The 20,335-nt window shown below is 44.1% G+C and overlaps 1 protein-coding gene across 3 annotated transcripts in view; it reads left to right on the top strand.

Moving 5' to 3' along the window:
• LOC136365507 (glypican-5-like) overlaps positions 1–20,335 on the top strand; it is a 347,571-nt gene that overhangs the window by 4,880 nt on the left and 322,356 nt on the right. For all 3 annotated transcript variants that reach the window (XM_066326026.1, XM_066326024.1, XM_066326025.1), the window contains exon 2: positions 19,406–19,567. In XM_066326026.1, coding sequence (XP_066182123.1) covers positions 19,459–19,567 — 109 coding nt within the window. In that variant the 5' untranslated portion in view covers positions 19,406–19,458. The remainder of the gene's footprint in view (positions 1–19,405; positions 19,568–20,335) is intronic.

A 20,335-nucleotide genomic window follows, 5' to 3' on the forward strand; every position in this document is an offset into this window, starting at 1 on the left:
GGAACTTGCTTCTGAAGGGCAGGTTTTGTTCCATTAAAAACTGCTCTATTCTCCTATGTCATCCTTAAATCAGCAGGAGTGTTCATTGCTGTGTATGTATTGAATATCCCATTGTAGAGGTGCACATGCATTAACAATTTATACATTTAAACTGTTTTACTTTCTGAATAATGACAAAGTCCTGGATTCCCACCAGGAGCCCCTTGCTGCATTAGACTGGGTCCCATCCCGCCCCAGTCTGTGGCACAGCTCCCGTGTGTGTTGAGAAAAGAGCATGAGCCAGGTCCCTATTTTGTCTGTGTCCAAGAATATCTATTAAATTGGCCATTTTCTTATGAAGTGGGTCATGCCACACTTTATTTTCCTTTTATTACTGCTCGGATTTCCTGCTTCCCTAATGAGAACACCCAGGTTCCCCTGGTAAAGGTGTAGTGCAGGGAGGCATTTTGCTTGCTGTGACATTCTGTCAGTGTCTGTTTTATGTCAGAGGAGACATGGACTTGCTGTATTGGCTCTGGGAAGTTTTTGCCCCCTCAGAGAGACTAAAACCTTCTGGTGTGAGCTGCAGTTTGCTGCACTTGGGTGTTCTGTCCACCTGCACATGTGGTTGTGTGGGACTGGCTTCAGTAGGGTGGATGAAGGGTCCAGCTGGGAGGAAGCATTGCTGCATGAGCACAGGCATAGGAACTATATAGAGTGGTTAAGGTTATTAAAAAAGACACAATAAATAGTCCTTTTTCCATGAGCTTCCTATTTCTTTTCAAAAAACCTGGTTATTACCCAGTGATTGTTAGTCCTCGGTATTACCTTGCAGCTTCTTACAGTGGAAGGTGTTTTCCCTGTTACACTTCGACTTTGCTTATTTATGAACGCACAGGCTCGGTGATATATATCACAAAGCGGGGGGAGATACCTTTTGGAGGGGTGGACTGGTCCACTGTGAGATGGATTCTTTGCCCATCTTTCTTCCTCTCTGAGTAGCCCAGAACAGTTGTGCCTCAGTTTCCCTGTCTACAGGCTGCACCATGGTGTATTACTGTGAGCAGCTTTATTGCTGCAAACCCCCCATGAAAGATTACAGCCAGAAAATATCACTGAGCTATACATTCACTTCTTTAGGCTGTCTTCCATTTAATTCTTTCCTTAGGGGAGGGAGAACACTAGAAGTGACGCGGGTTTCTGAACTGAACCTGAACCTGAAAGCTGTCCTTGCTCCACTTCTCTCATCCAGCCTCTGAGGAGTCAGGGGCTGTGGTCTCTGCTTGCTGAAATAGCTGTTCTGAGTAGAAGGAAAGCTTTGCTTTTGCAGCCTGCAGCTCCTCTGGAGTAAGGATCCTTCCTGCATTAATCTTTTCAGGATTTTATGGCACTCTTCAGGCTCAGACTGTCACCAGAAGTGTTAAGCTGAAGCTGGTGGTGACTGTGGATACAGGGAAGGTCTCGCCAGCAGTAACATCTTTTTTCCCCTTCTTTTCCCATGCCTTAAATTTCTGTTTGACGCAGGACCAGCTGCCCACTCTGTAATGCCCTCTTGGGAGTAATCTACAGGCAGAAAAAATGTGTTTAAACTTACTTAATGCCTCATAAAGATGGAATTGCCATTCCACTGCCAGATGGAAACCTGTAGTTTTCATATCCATGAGCCCAAAAAAACATTGTCCTTGGTGACTTGCATGAGCATTTGGTCCAGGTGAGAAGAAAAATGACTTTGTCACTCAGATCAACCTTTCCTGTAAATGTCTTGGGAAGGTATCCAAAAGTCAGCAGAGAACCTGCTCTCTCCCAGCACGCAATCTTCTTGTCAGACTGAGTCAAGTATTGCTACAATTCACGTGGTCTGTTCATTCTCTGAGAAATCTCTGCTGATAAGAGTATGTAAGGATTTTTATTTTTAATGGTCAGCTCAAGATTTGCTGATTCTGGAGTGGAACTGGACCTTGGGATGGAAAACAAACTTAGTAAGAAATGACTCATCCTAAAATACTGTCGGCTCCCAAGAGCTGCCTCTGGGATACCTTATGGGGCCTCTGAAGTTTTGCTACCAGATTGTTATCAGAAAAATAATAGAAAGATAATGTTCCCACAGCCCCACACCAGTGTGGCAGGTCTGAGCACACAGTTCTTAACCAAAGGGCAGTATTAATGAAAAGGCACTAATGTGATAAGTGGAAACAAAGTTGGCATGGTAATTGTTATATAAATCAATAAAATAGATCAAAATAAATCAGAGCTTTTATAAGGATTAATCATGAAAAATGTCGTAGCCTGAGGATCTGTAAAAAGCAAGGATATGTGTAAAATGTACCCTGGGTGGTGAAATGGTTTTGCTTTTAAATGGTATAAAACAAGAGTTCCAAATACTGTAAAGTCTTTGTAATTGAATCTTTGTCCCATGAAAGCATAAAATGGCATGATAAAGAGGCATATGTTTAATAATAGTTCAAATGCATACTCAACACATACCAGTTTAGAGCACAGCTTTTGCTTCTAGGCGAAAATACAAATTTTGATGGATCAGAGTCAATTCCCAGACAGCAGCCAGACCTGTGACAAAATTTATATGGAGTGTATCAATCTGTTGATTAGATATCAGTATTTAAGATGATAGGTTCCTCCTCATATCCATGAAGATCTATTTAAAGGTATTTGCTTTGTTCACATACAGGGAACTTCTGAGCAGCACCAATGGATGCAATAAAGCATTTAGCTAATATTTAATGATTTATCCTAAGGATGGAATAAAGGGACACAAGACTGTTTAAATGTTCTGCCAAGCAGTTGGGATTTAGTGTTTGAAGGCAGTATATTATTTGATGGTAGAACATTCCATATTTCTTCACAGTATCTTCTGTTCAGATGCACAAAAATAACCAGAGACTCAAGCTGAGAGCTGGGTGCACAGGATTCCCTAGCACAGGCTGAGGAGGACAAGGTTTTTCCCTGTTTTGTGGTCTGCAGCTCCAGGTGTGCTGGAGGCTGGACCCTGAGGTGTGGAGCTGCCTGTGCTGTGTGTGGAGCAGCCAGAGCAGGGCTGTGCCAACCTGCTCTGATGCTTCTTTATGGCTGCATTTTGTCCCTTAAGCACAGCTCAATATTCTTTATGGCAGTGTTGGTGATGGCACAATGAGCCCTTTGTGTCTGAGCTGTGTAGCAGCTCTGCTCTGTCAGACCACCCTGTCAAAGGATCACGTTTGCCTCCCTGTGTCAGGGTGTGAGATAGAACTTTGCTAACTCCATGCTGAGTCCAGCTTGTGGTGGGTGATGGCAGGTGAAGCTCCACAGCTCAGTGGGGTGGCACCCAGAGGATCCCTCTGGGTCAGCAGTGGTCACTTCTGTCCCAGGTGCTGCCCACAGGCTGACCCTGGCACTCTGACAGATGAGTTTTATGGATTGTTGGCCTGTCCTGGAGCCCCTTGGGGCTCTGGGCCAGTGTACAGCACCGAGCAGCTCAGCAGTGTTACACAAATGATTTATGATGGAGCAGTCACAACCTTGCCTTCTCTTGTGGATGCACACTATGCATACACTTCCAGGAGGAAAAAAAAAATCTATCTATTTTAGTCTTTTCAGTACATCAGTTTTAAAGGAGGGTTATTAATTACCTTCTTAGTGTATTCATACATGCATGATTAATGAGTAAAGTTTTAACTTGTGAAATTTCACAGCACAAGCTGGAAGAGTACAGAAAGAAATTAAGACAATGGGGGAATTTTGAGTATCTCAGATGAGACCATTACATTTACTTTGTGGGCTCAGAAGTCTCAGGGGAGTATAATTGGTACACATCCTTGGATTCTGTCTTGCATTTTGAATAGCTAAAATATAGAAATAAAGAGCAAGTGTGGCCAGGCAATTGCAGAGGAACTTCAGACCTGTAGAGGACAAAATGATTCCCCTGGAAGTTGTCTTTCCTCTCTTTTCTTTTGAAGTGTAGTTCTATGATTCTGTGCCGTATTCTGCCTTTCTCTGCTCTTACTGTCCATTAATACTGATGGCCAACATATATATCTACTTAAATTTTATATATAGGTAGATTTTTTTTTTTTTTTGTCTTCTGATGAGTCTACTTGCTTCCTGGTGTCATGGTCTTTGCCTCTGCAGAGTTCTTCCATCCCATGGTGGATGTGAGAGGGTCTTGGAGCCCATCCTCCTGTGAGGAGCTGCCTGTGACAAAGAGCCCCCGGGCAGACCACTGTCACCTCCTTTAAAAACAAATGAGAGACAAATTTCAGAGAGCTGCGCTTGCAAACCTGACAATATCAGCTAGGTCATGGTAGCTTTGTTTGGCAGCTAGTTAAATTGGATAGTTGGGCACATCCCTAGATGTTAATGGTTAAATGTATTCATTGTTCCAACAAGGCCCCTATTCATAAGGGGACTATTCTGTGCTCGTTATGCATGCATAATTCCCATTAATGCTCCTGGGGGTTAAGGGTGTATAGTGAGGGGGAAAATGAAGCTGGTGTTTACATACCCATGTTTGCACTCAGAGAAGAGGTTTTGTAACACGGGAGAAACTGATTGTGTTTCCACAGATCCCTTACCTTTAAGGAAAACTTTAAATCTTTGCTTTGAAGAGGGAGTGAAAATAGGAGAGAAAGTGACACTTGCATAAGCACCTACTACCTTGCACACCATACTTTGTCAATGATCAGAAATGTTACACCAGTGCCATTCTTGCAGAAGCTTTTGAAAGTAACAAAATGCTTGGAAATTCAGGGGACTTATTTGGGTATCAAAACAATGACTCCAAATCTTGAACTTCTGGCAAAAAAAACCAAACCAACTTTTGCAAACTTTTGACTCACCATTAATCAGGGTGATGAGATTTTCTGATTTATTATACAATATGAGTGTTTCCATAGAAAACCTTCAGATTAAGATTCCTCACTCTTAGGTGCACATCAAAGTGGTGTAAAAGCCATAAAGAAGCTCAGCACTGCCTAAGAAAGCCTTTCAAGTTCCAGCAAGTGCTTGAACTACTGAAGGTTTTGAAGTGCTCTAATCTCTGACATGGGTGACGTGCTAGGCTAGCACTTTTTTGTTTTGTCACAAATCATCCATGCACGTAGTGCAAAGGGACCCTGACAAAGTCATTTTACTTTTGAAAAGGGCTGCTTTTTTTTTCCTACCATTATGTCTCCCATTCACATCTACATGTTTGCTTCCACTTTGTTCAGGTCTAAGTAGCAGGGCATTTGCATAGTCTTCCCTTTGTTCTGGGTAAATATGGAGTAAAATGAGCAAGATCCGTGCTGTGAAATTAAAGCTCTACTCTTGAGAGATCTTAAGGGCCAAATCCTCACAAAAGTTACAGCAACGTAGTGCCAAAGGAGCTGGTGTCCAGGAACAGCTTGCTCTGGGTGTTTGTGCTAGGAAATGTGAATAAAGGGAGACTAATCTGTTGAAAACTGGATGTAATTAGAAAAATACACTGCTGAGAGCTGCTGAAAGATTAGAATAACAGAAAATAGTACTGAAAGAGACCTGAAGTGATCATCTGGTCCATTCCCTCTACTTGTGGCCAGAATAAACTGTTTAAATCAGTGAGAGAAGATCACAGCCTTTTTTGTCTGTTTGTTCCAGTGCTTAATTACCCTACTGCATTTTTTCCTAGTGCAAACCCTAACTCTTCCTTGCTAAAGTACAGTGTATCCTAGTCTTAGGACCTTTCTCTTTCCAGTAACACTTATGTGACAACTGCTCTGGTTTGTTCTGCTGTGAAACAATGCTCTGTGCTTTTGCACTGGTCCCAGAGCAATAAGCTTGTTGGTGTAAATGAATCTAAACTAAATTTGGGTCCCATGCACCTGGAATGAATGAAGTGAATTCCAGATGTGGTGACTCACTGAGGATTATAATTGGTGTTTGAGCCCTAAGAATAGGTTTCCTCCTCCTTTATAAGTTTGAGTATTGTGAAGAGGGAGCAAACACAGAGTGGGGGGGTATCAAATTCCATGATCAGGAAGGCAAAATAACAAATCCACAGATCTGCCATGTAGGGGTAGACATGAGCACGCAGAAAAAGCAGTTTTAAAGTCGCAAGGCTGCCAGTGGGAAACTGCATTGTTGTAGAAAGGCAGCATGGGGATACCTGGAGACATATGAGGCATTTGCTCCTAATTAAATAAAATACCCTAGGTTTTGCTGGTGGTAGTTAGTTCACTGTGTTGCAGGTGTGTAGGCAAGGTGGCAGTTAGGCTACTGAAAACAGAGGACAGTGATCAAGATTTTAAGTCTTGCAAATAGACAGGAGATTTCCAGAACATATCTGAGTATCTCTAATTTTTCAGCTTTGAAGGGAGCTCTGGTCCCTAACCATCTGTTTTTCAGTGTTTCACTGTTTTGGGGTGGTAATTCTTGTGCAGTGTTTTATTGTTACTGATGTAGGGAAGTTATTCTTCATGGCTGAAAATGGCTCAAAGATGAGGGTTAAGTTTATGTCCCAGGTGGATTTGGTCTTGCTCCAGATCCCTCTAATCCAGTCCTGTGCTACCAGCAGTGTAGCATCCTTGGCATGATGCTGTGCCCAAATTCCAATCATTTTCTGCTGTTCTCGGTCAGAGCTTGTGTCTTGCCTCCCCAGAGCCCTTCTGTCTGTCTGCAGAGTGCTGCATGGCTGGGCTTTAAATGGCTTGTCCTGGGAGTCTCTCAGAGGGTGAAATCATGGAATGGTTTGGAAAGATCATCTTGTTCCAGCCCAGGGACTCTTTCCGCCAGACCAGGTTGCTCCAAGCCCTGTCCGGCCTGGCTTTGAACACTTTCAAGGATGGTACATCCATAACTTCTCTGGGTAACCTGTGCCAGGGCCTCACCACCCTTACAGCAGAGAATATCTTACTGATACCTGATCTAAACCCACTCTGAGTTTGAATCTACTCCCCCTTGTCCTGCCATTCCATGCTCTTGGCAATAATTGCTCTCCATTTTTTTGGGAAGTTCCTCTCGGGTACTGGAAGGCTGTAATTAGATCACCCTGAACCCTTTCCTTCTGCAGGCTGAACCATTGCAGTTCACTCAGGCTCTCAGTGTAGGAGAGGTGCTGCATCCCTCTAATCAAACCTCAAACCATTATGTCCTGTGTTCCTGCTCCATTGTCCTTCCGTAAGGAAACACAAAAAAGTGGGAGCTGGAAGGCTGGAGGGATGTTTTTAGAAGCAGGGGCTTGCTGAGTGATACCTGGGGAAGAGCACCCGGGGGTTTGCATGGTTGCCTTGTGATGGTGGTGAAAATATTCCCTGCCTGCAGCTCTCAGCAGGGTCCAGCTTTGGGAAGCACAGTGTTCCTTCTCTGTTTACAGGGGTGGTTAAAAGGAGTGCTGTAATGAGTGTGAAGGCAAGGGAACAAAGCAGATGTAGAAAAACCACTGGCTTCTCAAAACGGAGTAAGGCTTTTAAAAAAATGAATTGGAAACACAGCTCTCAGAGAAAGGCTTTCAAACTTCTGCTCAGAGCAGACTTGGCTTTAATCTCCTAATCTAAGTTTTGAAGTTTGGGAAAAAATATATCTGTTACCATTCAGAGCAGCCCAAAGTTGTGTTTGGCTAAAGCATTGCATTTTCAGTTTCAAACTGCAATAATCAAATTTACTCTTTCTAATCTGGTTTGCCTTAGATATGTCAGGAAATCTAAACATTTGCATTCCCCAAAAAGCAGCTGCGGTTTGGCTGTACCTGCTTGGGATCTAAAGCTTACTGGGAGCTTCCCCCTTGCTGGTAACAGACCTGCTGTGCCTTCTGTGATCGAAATAAACCCCAACAAGGATGAAAAGTGTCAGTGTCATTTGTTGGCAGGGCTGTTGGCTTCGTTTTGGGAAGTTTGTTCTAAGTCACTCTCACAGGTGCCAAAACATGAGCTGGGCAGCACGGGCTGCCTGGGGCCAGCTCTGTCAGCTTGGCTGCTGTGTCTGTGCCATCCCCTGCCCGCCCCTGGCTTTTCCCAGGGTGGATTGAGCACAGCCTGTCCCCGTGTCCAGCCGGCTCCTGGCAGCTCTGTGACACTGGGGCTGTGCTGGCCACCCAGAGCCCCAGCAGTGCTGCAGCAGTGGAGCAGCACGACCGAGAGGGGAAGGATGATCACTTCAGTGTGCTCAGAAGGTGCCTCGGCGGAGTGATGTCAGGGAAGAAACATGATTTCTTCATTTATCTAACAGGTGCACAGAGTGCAAATCAAAAGCAGGTCTTAGGGAAACACTGAATGTGAACATAGCAGTCTCCACTAGGACTTGCTTACTGCTCTAAGCAAATTAATGGAAGGAATCTTCCTCTTTTCCATGTCTGAAATGAAGTGTGGAGCCTAAGGGGCTGGCCTGAGGTCAGGTGTACATTTTGAAAGTTGTCTGTTTGTGGCCTCAGCTTAAAAGCTTCTAATTTAGAGCATCTTCCTGCCTCTTCTCGGCCCTTGGGAAGCAGCATCTGTTTCAGAGGCCATTATCCTGGCTCAAAAAGTGCAGAAAGATAAAGGTTTTCCTGCTGAACACACTGCTGGGGTCCTGGGGAGGCTGGTGGAGTGTGTCCTGAGCAGAGAGCTTGGCTGCTTTCTAGCTTAGGGATGTGGCTGGTCGCCAGGAATCGGGAAATGGCCCCTTCAGGTGAGATTTCATTGTGGACACTCTGTAAGTCTCCAATTCTTCGTTCCTTATCTGCTCCTGGTACAATCAGAACATCCTCCATGGTCTAGGCAGACAGAACAAAGCAAAGCCAAAACAAATGAGGAAGGGCAGAGGGCCAGTCCTATCCTAAGCACCTCCATGTCCTTAGGGGGAAATACTGTTGTGGCCCTTAATTTCCTGGGGGTTAGATGGACTTGGCTAGCAGGCCCTCGCTGCTCTTTACACCAATGGATGCTGTCACCAACTCTGTGATGTCGGAGTTTTAGCTGCTGATGTGTTTGGCGTTTTAGCTGCTTCACCTTCCATTGGTTTTCACTGAATGGATGCAGCTAAAAATCACAAACACTCGTCTGAAATCAAATGCAAGTTACTCTAAGGTAATTAAAGCATTTCAAAATCATAAGTCTTTGTAGGTTCATTTTTCTGTAATTTTAGTTTTTCTTACTAAGGGCAGGTTTTCTTGGGTTTCCTGGCTGTGATCCCTGTTCCAGGATCTACTCAAGAGTTTGACCCAAAGTTTTCTGGGTACAGAGCTGTGTTAATCTCAAACTGCTACATCCCCACAAGAAGTCCAGCACAGTGCTGTGTCTGACTGCATTTCATTGTATTTTGTATTTTGATGTGTATTTTGATGCCACTGGGTGTCTCCATTGACATCAGGGGGTGCTGAACCAAGCTTTCTGATATTTTTACCTTTCCTCTTTCCTGCACATGTGGTCTGATGTGGGAGAAGTGATCTGAGCATAAATCTAGGTTCAGCCAAGAGCATTAAAAACAGGCTCCTGGCATCTTGTGTGTGACCTGTGGGGCTATGAGCTGGTTTCTCTGCAGGGTTATGCTGCATGAGTGTTCCTCTGCAGTTACTGTTGTGTGTGGGGCTTTTCCCTGTCTCTCCTGCTGTGGGATGCCTCCCAACGCTTGTGGGTCCAACTGGAGGCATCAAATTCCAGTGTGACAGCAGTGACAGCAGTGGCATTGTCTGCATAAGGAACCACAGAGAGGGAATGAGACGCAGAGACCTTGTGATGCTGTAGTCCTGCTGCAGCCTGTTTTAATTAATTACTGTGTCATGGGTGATGAAGTTGAAGAATTTGCCCTGGTGAGGGGTGTCTTGTCTAGTAAGCACTTGCTTAGTTTTGGTTCAGCTCTTTTGTGTAAATAGGATTGAGTGTAGGGTGCTTTTCTTAAAATTCTTGGGTATTTCACCTAGGATTTTATAGTTTTCCTCTTTCTTCTCCCTAAAAATAAAAGTGAGTATGGGATCCTAAAAAATCTGTTCAAATAGTGATAAAAACACTATTGAAATCAGCCATTTCTCATTCTTAAGTCATACACAAAAATGAAGTTACGGGCTTACAGGACAAGCTCATTGAAAGCAGTATGGATTTGAGTTTTAAAGTTAGTACTTGAGCAAGACTAGTAGATATTTTTAAAGAAGAGGAAACAGCTCTCTGAGCACTTGGCTTCATGTATGGTTTTCAAGTCAGATGGCAAAACCAGAAGTACTCAGATTTTGGGGGGAAAGGGAGTATTGAGGAGTTGCTATTCTTGTCCTCTCAATTACTGTTCTTGCAGTTTCCCTTTCTGAGGCTGTGGCCCAAATGTTCAATTCCCCTTGGTTCCTTTAGATTTAGCTTTGCTTTTGTTTCATCTTCCAGTCTAGACTTCTTACAGATTTTTATGTTGACTGATAAAATGAAGGGGAATAGGAAATACATTTTATTGTGAACCTGTCAATATCTTCAAAATTTTCTGTGCTTTGCCACCTTATATGGAATAAGCATATATGGAATAAGCAATAAGAATATAAGCATATTAGGAAGTAGTTCCTATTAAAAGGTTGGTAAAACAGTTGTTAATGTCTGAGTTATCATTAGGGTTTGAAGTTGAGATAAATGAGGTGATTCACACCTCTCATAAAGAATTTTATGTCCTCCCTGTAGGACTAGATAGGCAGGCTGTGTGATTTGCATTCAGAAGGTGTTATTTCCCTAACTGTACAGGGCTACAAACCTAATTCTTTCATTTAAACACAATTCAGTTTTGTTGTAAACTGTGTTCCACTTTAGGCTTTCCACCTCTTGTGGTTTCTGTGACTCATTCTTCAGATAAGGCAGGGTTCTGTGGCAGTGAAATGCTGTCTCCTCTGGAGAGCAGAAATGCAGCTGTTAGTTCATTGTTGTCCTTGGATGATAGGGAGTAGGCAGATTTACTGGACTCTCCTAGAAAATATTTTGAATACATTTATGATTTTGTGGTGGTGGTGGAGAAAATGTATGGGATGTACTGTTTGCAATCTGATGAAACATAATGAAAGATGAGTCATAATAGACTCTAAATGAATGAAAGTTCTTGTAACTTTTCTCTCACCTCTGCATTCAGTTATACATGTTGTCCCAGGAAAATGGAGGAAGGAGTTGGTGTTGCAGTAAGTGTAGAAACCCCCCTGCTGAAGATCCACTGGTCTCTACCACCCTAAATTGTTTTATAATGTACTTCATGTGCATCAGTCTTCATGCTTTTGTATCAACTCTAGGAGAAAAAGGATGGATCTTTGACAGTGCAGATCTCTTGAATTTGCATGTATGTGCAGTTAGCAACTCTTTAGCAGTCACAGTCCTGCTGCCTCCCAGACAGATCCACATCCAAAGAATGCCTCACTTAGCAGTGGGCTCGGGGGGAGTTATTAAATGTAATCAGCATTAGAGAATTCATCAGCCATCTGAAGAAGTGCAAGGCATGGAGCAATGGCCACAGTGCATCCCTGGGCATGGCAGGCAGTGCCTGCCTGCTGCACCTGCATGTACCAGGCTGAGTCTCTCCTCAGATGCTCAGCTCTTCAATTAAGAGTTTACTGGGAAATTCTGTCAGGTGCCTTTTGTGCTTTCCTACTGACATTTGGGTGGTTCTGAGATTAGGATTGGTGTGGGGAAGACCCAGAGGGAGAGGGTAGTGAACTGTGGGAAGTTTATCACTCTTTGTTCCTTCAAGAGTCTGTTTACCAGCATTGGCATTTTGGTTGTTTGGCATTTATGCCAAAGATGCATCTTCCAACACTCTACTGACAATCAGGCTGTTCTGGGAAACACTGGAAAATCTCCAGTTGTAGGTGCTTTGTAGATGTGTTACAGGACTTTTTATTCCTGTGTGTGACTTCCATCCCCTGTGCCTCCTGCCAGAGGTCTGGTAACAGGCATGAGGCAAGGAGCAGTGACTGCAGCTGCCTTCTTGGCTCTTTGCCTTCAGCCTTCTGGGTACAGCCACACTTTCTAAGGAACAGCCTGGAAAATTGAGGATGAGTGACATGTGTCCAGCTGCTCTGCTGCTCCAGGATGTCCCACAGGTGTGCAAAAAACTGGGGGGAGCTGAGGGGTCAGGGCAGGATCAATAGGTGGGAATCTTGTCTGAGGAGAGGGACTTTGAGGAGTGGAGGGAGTGCCTGGTTTCTGCCTGTGCAGGTTCCAGTGAGTTGCAGGGACATTTGGTTTAGGGAACTCAGATGCTTTCTTTGCTCATCGGGTCCAGGCACAAGCCAAGTTCTGTGGGGCACAAGCCAAGGTGAAAATCCTACCAGGCAGTGACCTATGGGGTAGGGCAGAAGGTGCTTTGGAAACTACACCAAAAATCAGAATACAAGAGCAGTGAGAACCAGACAAACAGCGGAGGGAAATGGGAAAAACTTGAACAAAATGCACCTAGCAACAGGCCTAACAACATTTCATTGTGCAGATGCTGCCCTTAAGAGCTGTGTATTTGGAAGAGTTCCTGCTCTGGAAGCAGACCAGGGCTGGTGCCTGATGGGCTCCAGCTGCCCTGCAAGCTGTGGCACTTGCTGATGCTGCCAGCTCTCTGGAGTCATGACATTTACTGCTTCTTGCTGTTTCCCTTCTGTCCCACTCCAGGTTTCCAGCATCTTTAGAACTGCAGGTTTAATTCCAGTGCAATCAAGTGGTTCTTCCATTTTGTTTGGTTTCATACTTTTATTTTTGGTGTCTACTCAAGAACTCTTTTGTCAAGTCCAATAGCTTGCATTTGCTCAAGTTGGAAGTAGCTACACTTGCTAGTAGTTAGTTATGTTGGTAGGTTATTTAAGCTGTGCTTGAGAGAACTTGAGGTGTTCAGCCTTTTAGCTCAGACAGTCTTTTAGCCTTGATTGTTTCAACTGGAATAGCACATCTGCTCATAGCCTTAGTCATGACTCAGTGTATTTCAAAAGACCAGTGAGAATGCAAAGTCTGCTGAGCAAGATCAACAGGATCTCTGTTAATGGACATCATGAAAGAAGGGGTTGGGGGAAAGGAAATTTTCATAACTTGTGTTTTCCAAAGGGCACTTGTAAGGTTTCAGGCTGGGTGTATGCATGTTGTCAAGTTGCTTGTAGATGGATGGGACGAATTCAGGCTCTGCTTTGGTATTTCATGAGCTTTTTGCTTTCAAGGGACCGTTTATTGTGCTGCTTGTGTGATCTTTACATTAAAGCTGATAGTAGGATTATTTTAACACATAAGAGGAAAGACTTAGATTGGAAAGTTCTTTCTGCCTAGTCAGAAAATGTGTGTGGGAGGAAAAGACAGTAGACTCTGCTCCCTGGGGCTTACCTGGCTTTTACCCTTAGTCCAGAGAGCAGGTTTATTGAGTTAGCTGCTATTTTATGTCCCAGAGCACTTGTTTGTTGATTTTTGTGCTAATTCCTGGCACTGCTTCAAGCATAATAACTACTATATTTTACACACTGACAGATCAAATAGGAGCTGTTTGACTCTGCACATGTCGAATTGATGACTTGAAGATACTTTGCTTGTCTTTCCAGCTGAAGACATTTTATTGCTTGCAGTGGGCCAGAGCTGTGCTCTCTGCTAGGTGAGGGTGGCCAGTGGGTGAGTTTCTTGCCAGCAGTCTTGAGGTGAAGGTGGTGATGGTTTCAGCACTGCTGGAGCACAAGAGCTGCATGAAAAAAGACCCTCCCAGACCTGGGGCAGCCTACAGTGGCTGGATTGCCTTTCCTTGGTGTGGCCTCTGCTCGTGCCCCAAGTATTGCAGGGGCAGCCCTGGTTGGAAATAGCTCCTTTTTCATTTGATTTGGCCTCCTCCCCTGAATGAGTTTGTGTTTAATTGCTGAGTTTTCCTCAGGCTGAGGCAGCAGCTCTACCAGACAGATGAGTCTCAAGGAGGATGAAGTGTTGGCTCCTGTTCAGCTGGGCCAGACACAATGCAAGGTACTTTTGGCACCTTTCTCTGTGTTACTAAGGCATAATCAGTCTTGGAGTCTTGGAAGATATTTGAACAACATTAAAATCTTGGGCTTTGGACTAAAGCTTTGTTTGGAAATACTGTTGAAACATTTGTCAAAATACAAAGGCAAAAACTGTCAGAAGACAGATTGCACTGAGCTCACCCTCTGATCATGCTTGCTCAGGACTCTTCTGTGCAGTGGAAATTAGAGGATCAGCTTGTTTGAAAAAAAAAATACAAATCAGCTTTTCTGAAAAAGTTGATGCAGGTAGATGAGTTAGTGTTAAGTTTGGTTTCTGGCTTCAGAGTATGGCTTTTACAGTGTGTGTAGCATTTTAAAGACAGAACTGTTAAACTACATGGTCGGCTAACAAAATGAGTATATATTCAGCTTTTGAAAGAAGTGAATTTTGTTTGCTAAACAGGCCTCTCTGCTTTTGGGAAATGATACTGATTCAGCTAGTTTTAATGACCAAAATCTTTGATTTTATTTGTAACAAAGCTCATAATGAAGTCCCAAACTTTTTGATTCAAAATAAAAAGTTCTCCGAGCAACACATAACAAAATACTCCAGGGTTGATTTTGATAGAGCTGACCAGATGATGTCAGGTAAGGATGCATGGTTTTCTGTGCATTTAACACCTAAAGGAATCTGTAACAGTGACAGGGAAGTGTCTGAAGGTGATGCCTTTGGCATGCATTAATTGCTTTGGGGTTGCACAGTAGTTTTCAACAGGGATCACCGATGCATTCCAAAACACACATGCTTTAGACTCAGGTACTTTTTTTCCTGCGCTTCTGAATGTGACTTTTTCACAGTGGAGCAAGATACTTTCTCCTGTTTTTTATAATAACAGCAAGGGTTTAAAGTCTGTAGTTTTTCTCACTTTAAAAAATAAGCTGAGCTACAGTTTAAACCAGTTCTCAAGGGAAAAAGACTTGAATAGAAAAATAATGTACATAATCAGCACAGTAATCCTTACATCTGATCTGAAGCAGAAAATTAATTTGTTTTAGGAAAGCTATAAAGCTTTTGGAATGGAAGCCCAGGCATGTAGAGTTGAAAGTGTTCTGCTCTGTCAGTAAGTTAATGCATCAGAAAATGAAATAGAGAGGTGCCTTGGATGCAGGTGCTCTGCATCTGGCACAGAGTCTAGCAGAGGGCTCCCTTCATGATCAGGGGCTGGAGCATGTGGGAAGAGAGAGTTGGGTTTGTTCAGTTGTAGGAAGATTAAGATTAAGGGAGGCCCTACTCCTGTTTTCAGCTGCCTTTTGGGAGGAAGTTGAGAAGGTGGAATCAGCTTCTTGTAGGTACGTGGCTGTGCGCTGAAAACCCACAGATGTGAGATGGAACATGGGGAATTATCTTCAGACAGAAATTTTAAATTTACTTATTTTACCATGAGTGTAGTGAAATACCGAAACAGGTTCTGAGAGGTTGTGGCATTGTTCATCTTTGTAGATGAAACTTGACTGGATGAAGCTCTTATGTAGTTAGGTCTGCTTTAAGGAGGAGGTTGAGGTAGAGGCTTCTCCCAAATTACTGATTAGGAAATGAGAGGCAGCTTGGGGAAAGCTGGTAAGCAAGTCCTAGAGGGAAATGAGCTGAGTTAAATCCTGAAATGATGCTGTTGGTAACTTCTCTCTTTCAGGACTGGTGCTTTCTGTCTGGTGTATTGAATGTCTTTGTTCCTTAAGAAAAGGGAGATGTTTGCCCTTGAGGCTGTGTTCCGTGGCTGGTGGGCAGCACACTCTGAGCAGGGCTAGTGGGCTGCCCAGCCCCTTGGCCACCCCTCTGTCACTGGAGAGGGTCTTCTTCATCAAGATGAAAGAGATGAGATAAACTAAAATTAGTATCAGGGTTATTAGAGACATTAAGATATTACTAATGAGTTCTAATTTAATCTCGGCACCCAGGCATGTATAGCAGTGAAACCTTTTATTAGGTTTCTATAATTGTGTTAAAAGTGATACCCTGAGGCTAATAGTGGAGCAAATGAAATTGCCAGGCTGTGTGCATGACAGCAGTGACCTGACAGTCCTGTGAGGAGAGCAGCACTTGCTGGGCTTTCAGTGCTCTGTGTTTTACATCAGGCTCCTGAACTGTCAGGGGCTTAGTGCTGTTTCTATTTAAGAGTGCCTTCTGTGCCATTTTGGCTCTGGACCAGCAAATCCCAGTCTTGAGGCTCCTGGAGCATAGCTCCAGGGTGATAGCTGGGTGGGGGATCCCAGAGTGCAGTTCCAGCTGAGATAACTGTGTCCTTGGAGCTTTCTGGAGCAGAGGCAGGTTCCTGTGTGCCCCGGTTCCGAGCGGAGTGCCAGGGCCAGCACAAGTCAGCGTGGAGCACCTGGGATTTCAAACCTTTCTGCATACAGGTCTGAGCTGTGCAAAACCCTGTCAGACAGAACTGCAGAGGGCTGCTGTAAGGAGAAATGCTCTGGATATCAGCAGATGCTGAGCAGCATTCACAGCCCCTCTGCTCGGACCCGTCTGTGTGTGACCGAGCTGCTCCGCAGTCTGTGTTACCATTTCCCCCATGCTTTGGTGGTGCCAGCTCAGAGCAGTGGTCCTTCCCTGACCCCCAGCTCCCTGTGACATGACAAACGTGCTCAGGGGGTGAGCTGGATCGGGGAACCCGTCCAAGTTAAAATGGTCCTGTCCAAGGAGCTAATTTTGCCCTGGCCAGGGAGTCTGGCAGCGGGGCACGGAGCAGCGTGCCCGGGCGGTGACGGGCACAGCCCTGCCACTGCTGCTGGCATCCTCAGCAGGGCTTGGGGCTCAGGGCTCTGGACAGCCAGCTGTTGGCAAAGATGAATCAGGGAAACCTTATAAATATGATTGCTTAGCAAAACATTCTGAATATATGAAACCTATAATGGAAATAGAAATGAAAGCTGACTTTGAGTTGTAGGATACTGAGTCTTAGTTACTATAGAACCTGAAAACAATGGCCTAGCTGAAGGAGAATCCCTTTGGATTGAACAATCCCTTTCTGCTGGCTAAGGGATCCAAAGGTCAATGTAGCAGAACAGAAAAGTCTAAAGAGTAGTTTTTAGAGTTTAAAATATAACACAGTATGGTGATATAGTAGTTCTTATAGGCTGGATGTAGATTCTATAAGATTTTGTGTCTTGTGTTAGTTAGTCACTGTAAATTAGAATATTCATTGCAAAAGGAGATATAATGTATTGTAACAAAGACCTCACTCTCTTACCTCTTCCTCCTCTACTTCTCGCTGCTCTTAGCTCGCTCTTACCCTTCCTCTTCCCCCTACTCTTGCTCTCTTCCCCCTGCCCTTTGCTCTCTCGCTCCCTTCTCTCTCAGCTCTCACCCTGCTGAGAGAGTCTCTCTTTGGGACTCCCCTCCAGCCCAGCTGGTGGCTGAAGGCAAGGCCCTTTTACCCACCGCCCTGCAATAAACCCACGTGTTCTAGAATATACAGGTTGGCAGAATTCCTTGTCCCAGCCGTCCATGGATTCGCCTACAGCCAGCCAACATAACTGAGCAGAGGCCATCCATTGTCTGCATGAAGCTGTGTTTATACATTTAAACCTACTGTTCACATGATCATGCATTACTTGATTGGTGCCTCTGTTTTTGGTGTTATATCCATGCATTCAGCATGCACTTTTCAGGAAATAGGATTGGTTATAGTCCAGTGCTTTGTGGCTTTCCTTTACCTGGTTCTTGCAGTCTTGGTATTCTGTTCCTCAGCCTCTTCTTCTTTTAGAACAATTTATGTCTTAGTGACTTTGACGAATTCCAGAGGGTTCTAATAAGAGTTACTGAAGATGGTTTGGCTGGAGCACCCTGTGGCCTGAGCTGTTCGAATACATTGCTACAGTTCGGGGCTTCCCACTGCAAGGGAGAGAGTTATTGTTTCCCGTTTTTGGAATTAGATTGAGGTGTGAAACGAATCCACCTCTAAAATGGTGCTCTGCTTCAGCTCAGTCTGTGACAACTTCCATCTTTGTTTGCAAACTTATATAAAAATGTAGTGAATTGAAGTATTTTACTTTGGTTTTGCCCTTCTTGACATAATTTAGCTGCACTTTTGAATGAGAGTTGCTGTAAGCTGGAAGTAACATTTTCAAGTCAAATGAGATGTTTTAGCTAACTCAGTGTTTTTATTTTTTCTCCCTGGTGAGGGACGTTTATTGAACCTTCTCTCTGTGGGTTTGGTGAGCTGCTGACCTGGAGCTGGCTCGGAGCAGAGCCTGCTCCTTTGGGGGTGTCTGCTGACCTTTCAGAGTGCATCCTCTTGTTTGTAATCAGTTCAGTGGAGCACTGTTGAGCATTAACCTGCCAGGCCAGGTGTGAGGGGTAGGGCAGGTGATGGTTCAGTACTGTTTCCATCCCAAGGTGTGCTCTGGGTTCCCTGCAGTGGCCTGGGTGAGGAATCCTCAGGGGGAATTGTGGCTCCTTGGAGAATGAGGGCTGTTTCCATCCACGTGGGATGAAAACACCCTGGTGGTGTGGTGTGAAAACAGAGACCCCTGGGCACAGAGAGGGCACTGTGGGGACACCCCACATATTGCTGTGGGGTGGCAGTGGGGAGCCTGGCCCCTGTGGGCACTGGCCTTCCCGGGAAAGGCTGTCTCCTTCCCAGAGCCTGAGGGCTGGCATGGAGGTGGACACTGGTGGCCCCTTTCCCCAGCACCTCTGTTCCTGCCTTGAGGGGGAAGGAAAGAAGCCCCTGACTTAATACTGAGTGACTCTGGGCTCTGGTATTTGTGTGTGCCCCTGGTTTTGGATTTGCTTGCTCAACAGTCTCTTGCTTTTTTTCCTCCCCTTCTAAAAACCTGTGTTTGTGGAGCATCAGAAAATGCTCCTGTGCAGTCTGTAGCAGATCCTTTGTGGCACCTGCAAATCCCACGGTATAGAACAAGCAGACCCTGAGTGTGTCCATCACAACTCTGGGATGTAGGTCTCCTTACCAAGGACACTAAACTTGCTGAAACACATACAAACAGAGATGGAGTGATTTAAAAAACCAAAAAAAACATTCTACAAAAGTGAAGTCTTTAATCAGCTTTCTGTGTAGTTGCAAGGTGAGAGTGATTACAGTGCCTTTCATTTTTTTTTTTTTTTTGTGAGCTGCCTAGGAGCTCAGAGATTTTTTAAGAAGGTTCCCCTAGTTTAAGAGGTGAATAGGTGATTCCTTGAGGCACGAAATGGGTGAGTATTGGATCCTGATTTGAGGCATGGTTATCACTCACACGTTCAGGTTTTGATCCCTTTAGCACAAGGTGTACAGGGGGAATATTACCCCTCTGGTGGCATTGATTCTGTTGTGCCCCTGACTGTGTTCAGGTAGCTTTTGTGTCCAGTGTTCTGACCAGTGAAAAATAACTCACCAGTTGATAATGTCACGTTACTCAAATGAAATAATCACAACTTTGTGTCCTTCTGACAACAGCCAAGTTTCACATTGTCATTCCTTGTGGGTTTTGTCTTGTTTCAAAATTGAAAATGTAGTGTTTCTGACGTTAAGATGCATTGCTTTTATGGTGTAAATTCAAGGGTTTTCTAATTTTTGTGTTTTTCTCGTTTGCTTTAAGAGTCAGATTTACAGATCTGTCAGCACAGGGCACCAACATGTTGCACCAAAAAAATGGAAGAAAGCTACCAGGCAGCTGTTCGAAGGGAGAGGACTCAGAGCATCCAGGCACTGAACTTTGAGCTGAAGTACATGATTGTTGGTCACATCACAGCTTTTCAAGGTAGGAATTTTTGAGTAATTTATAACAGTATCCTCTGCAATCCGAAGGAAAGCTCTTATCTTTATTTTTATTCTTCTTGCATCGCATGCTTTATGCTTTGCTTCCCAGTTCTTTGATGACTGGGCTTTTGGATAAAGGTGATGGCACTTAATCTTGATTGGTATGTTAAGCATCTTCCTAAATCTAATTAGAAATAGATTTAAGCTGAGACCTTGTTCCTGGGGTTAGTGTGGATTTTCAACTATTTTTCAAGTGGATTTTTAAGGCATTTTCACGTATCTTTTCAGTGCCTGCTGCTTTTTGATATTCTCTTGTGTTGCCAAACCATTTACAGGTGTAGAACATTAAATGAAGATGCATTTGTTTGCTGGTGCTGAAAAATAAGTGCTCCAGCTGATATGTTAAATGAGAGCACAGCTCTTGCTTCATGACAAAATACAGGAGTATTCTGCTCTGAGAGGCACATATCAGAATATTCAGTTCCTTGGTCCAGGTTTTTACTGTGCTCTTACAGGGAGGAAAAGGCTTGGGTAAAACTGGGCACTGTAGTGTTGGTGCTGGAGGCTTTTCTCTAGAAGGGCATTTAAACATGGGCTGTGAACGTTAAACTTATGAGAGCTGAGTGATTAAACCAGTCAATGAGTGATGAATCCAGCTTTGTGACCTCTGTGGACCTAATTATATGCTTAATTTTAACTCTGCTTTGCTATGTTCAGTGCTGAGCAAGCTCATGGAATGGGTTCTGAAATGAAGCCAGTAGTTATTAAA

This window comes from Sylvia atricapilla, chromosome 10, assembly GCF_009819655.1.
Source record: "Sylvia atricapilla isolate bSylAtr1 chromosome 10, bSylAtr1.pri, whole genome shotgun sequence".
NCBI classification, from domain to species: Eukaryota; Metazoa; Chordata; class Aves; order Passeriformes; family Sylviidae; genus Sylvia; species Sylvia atricapilla.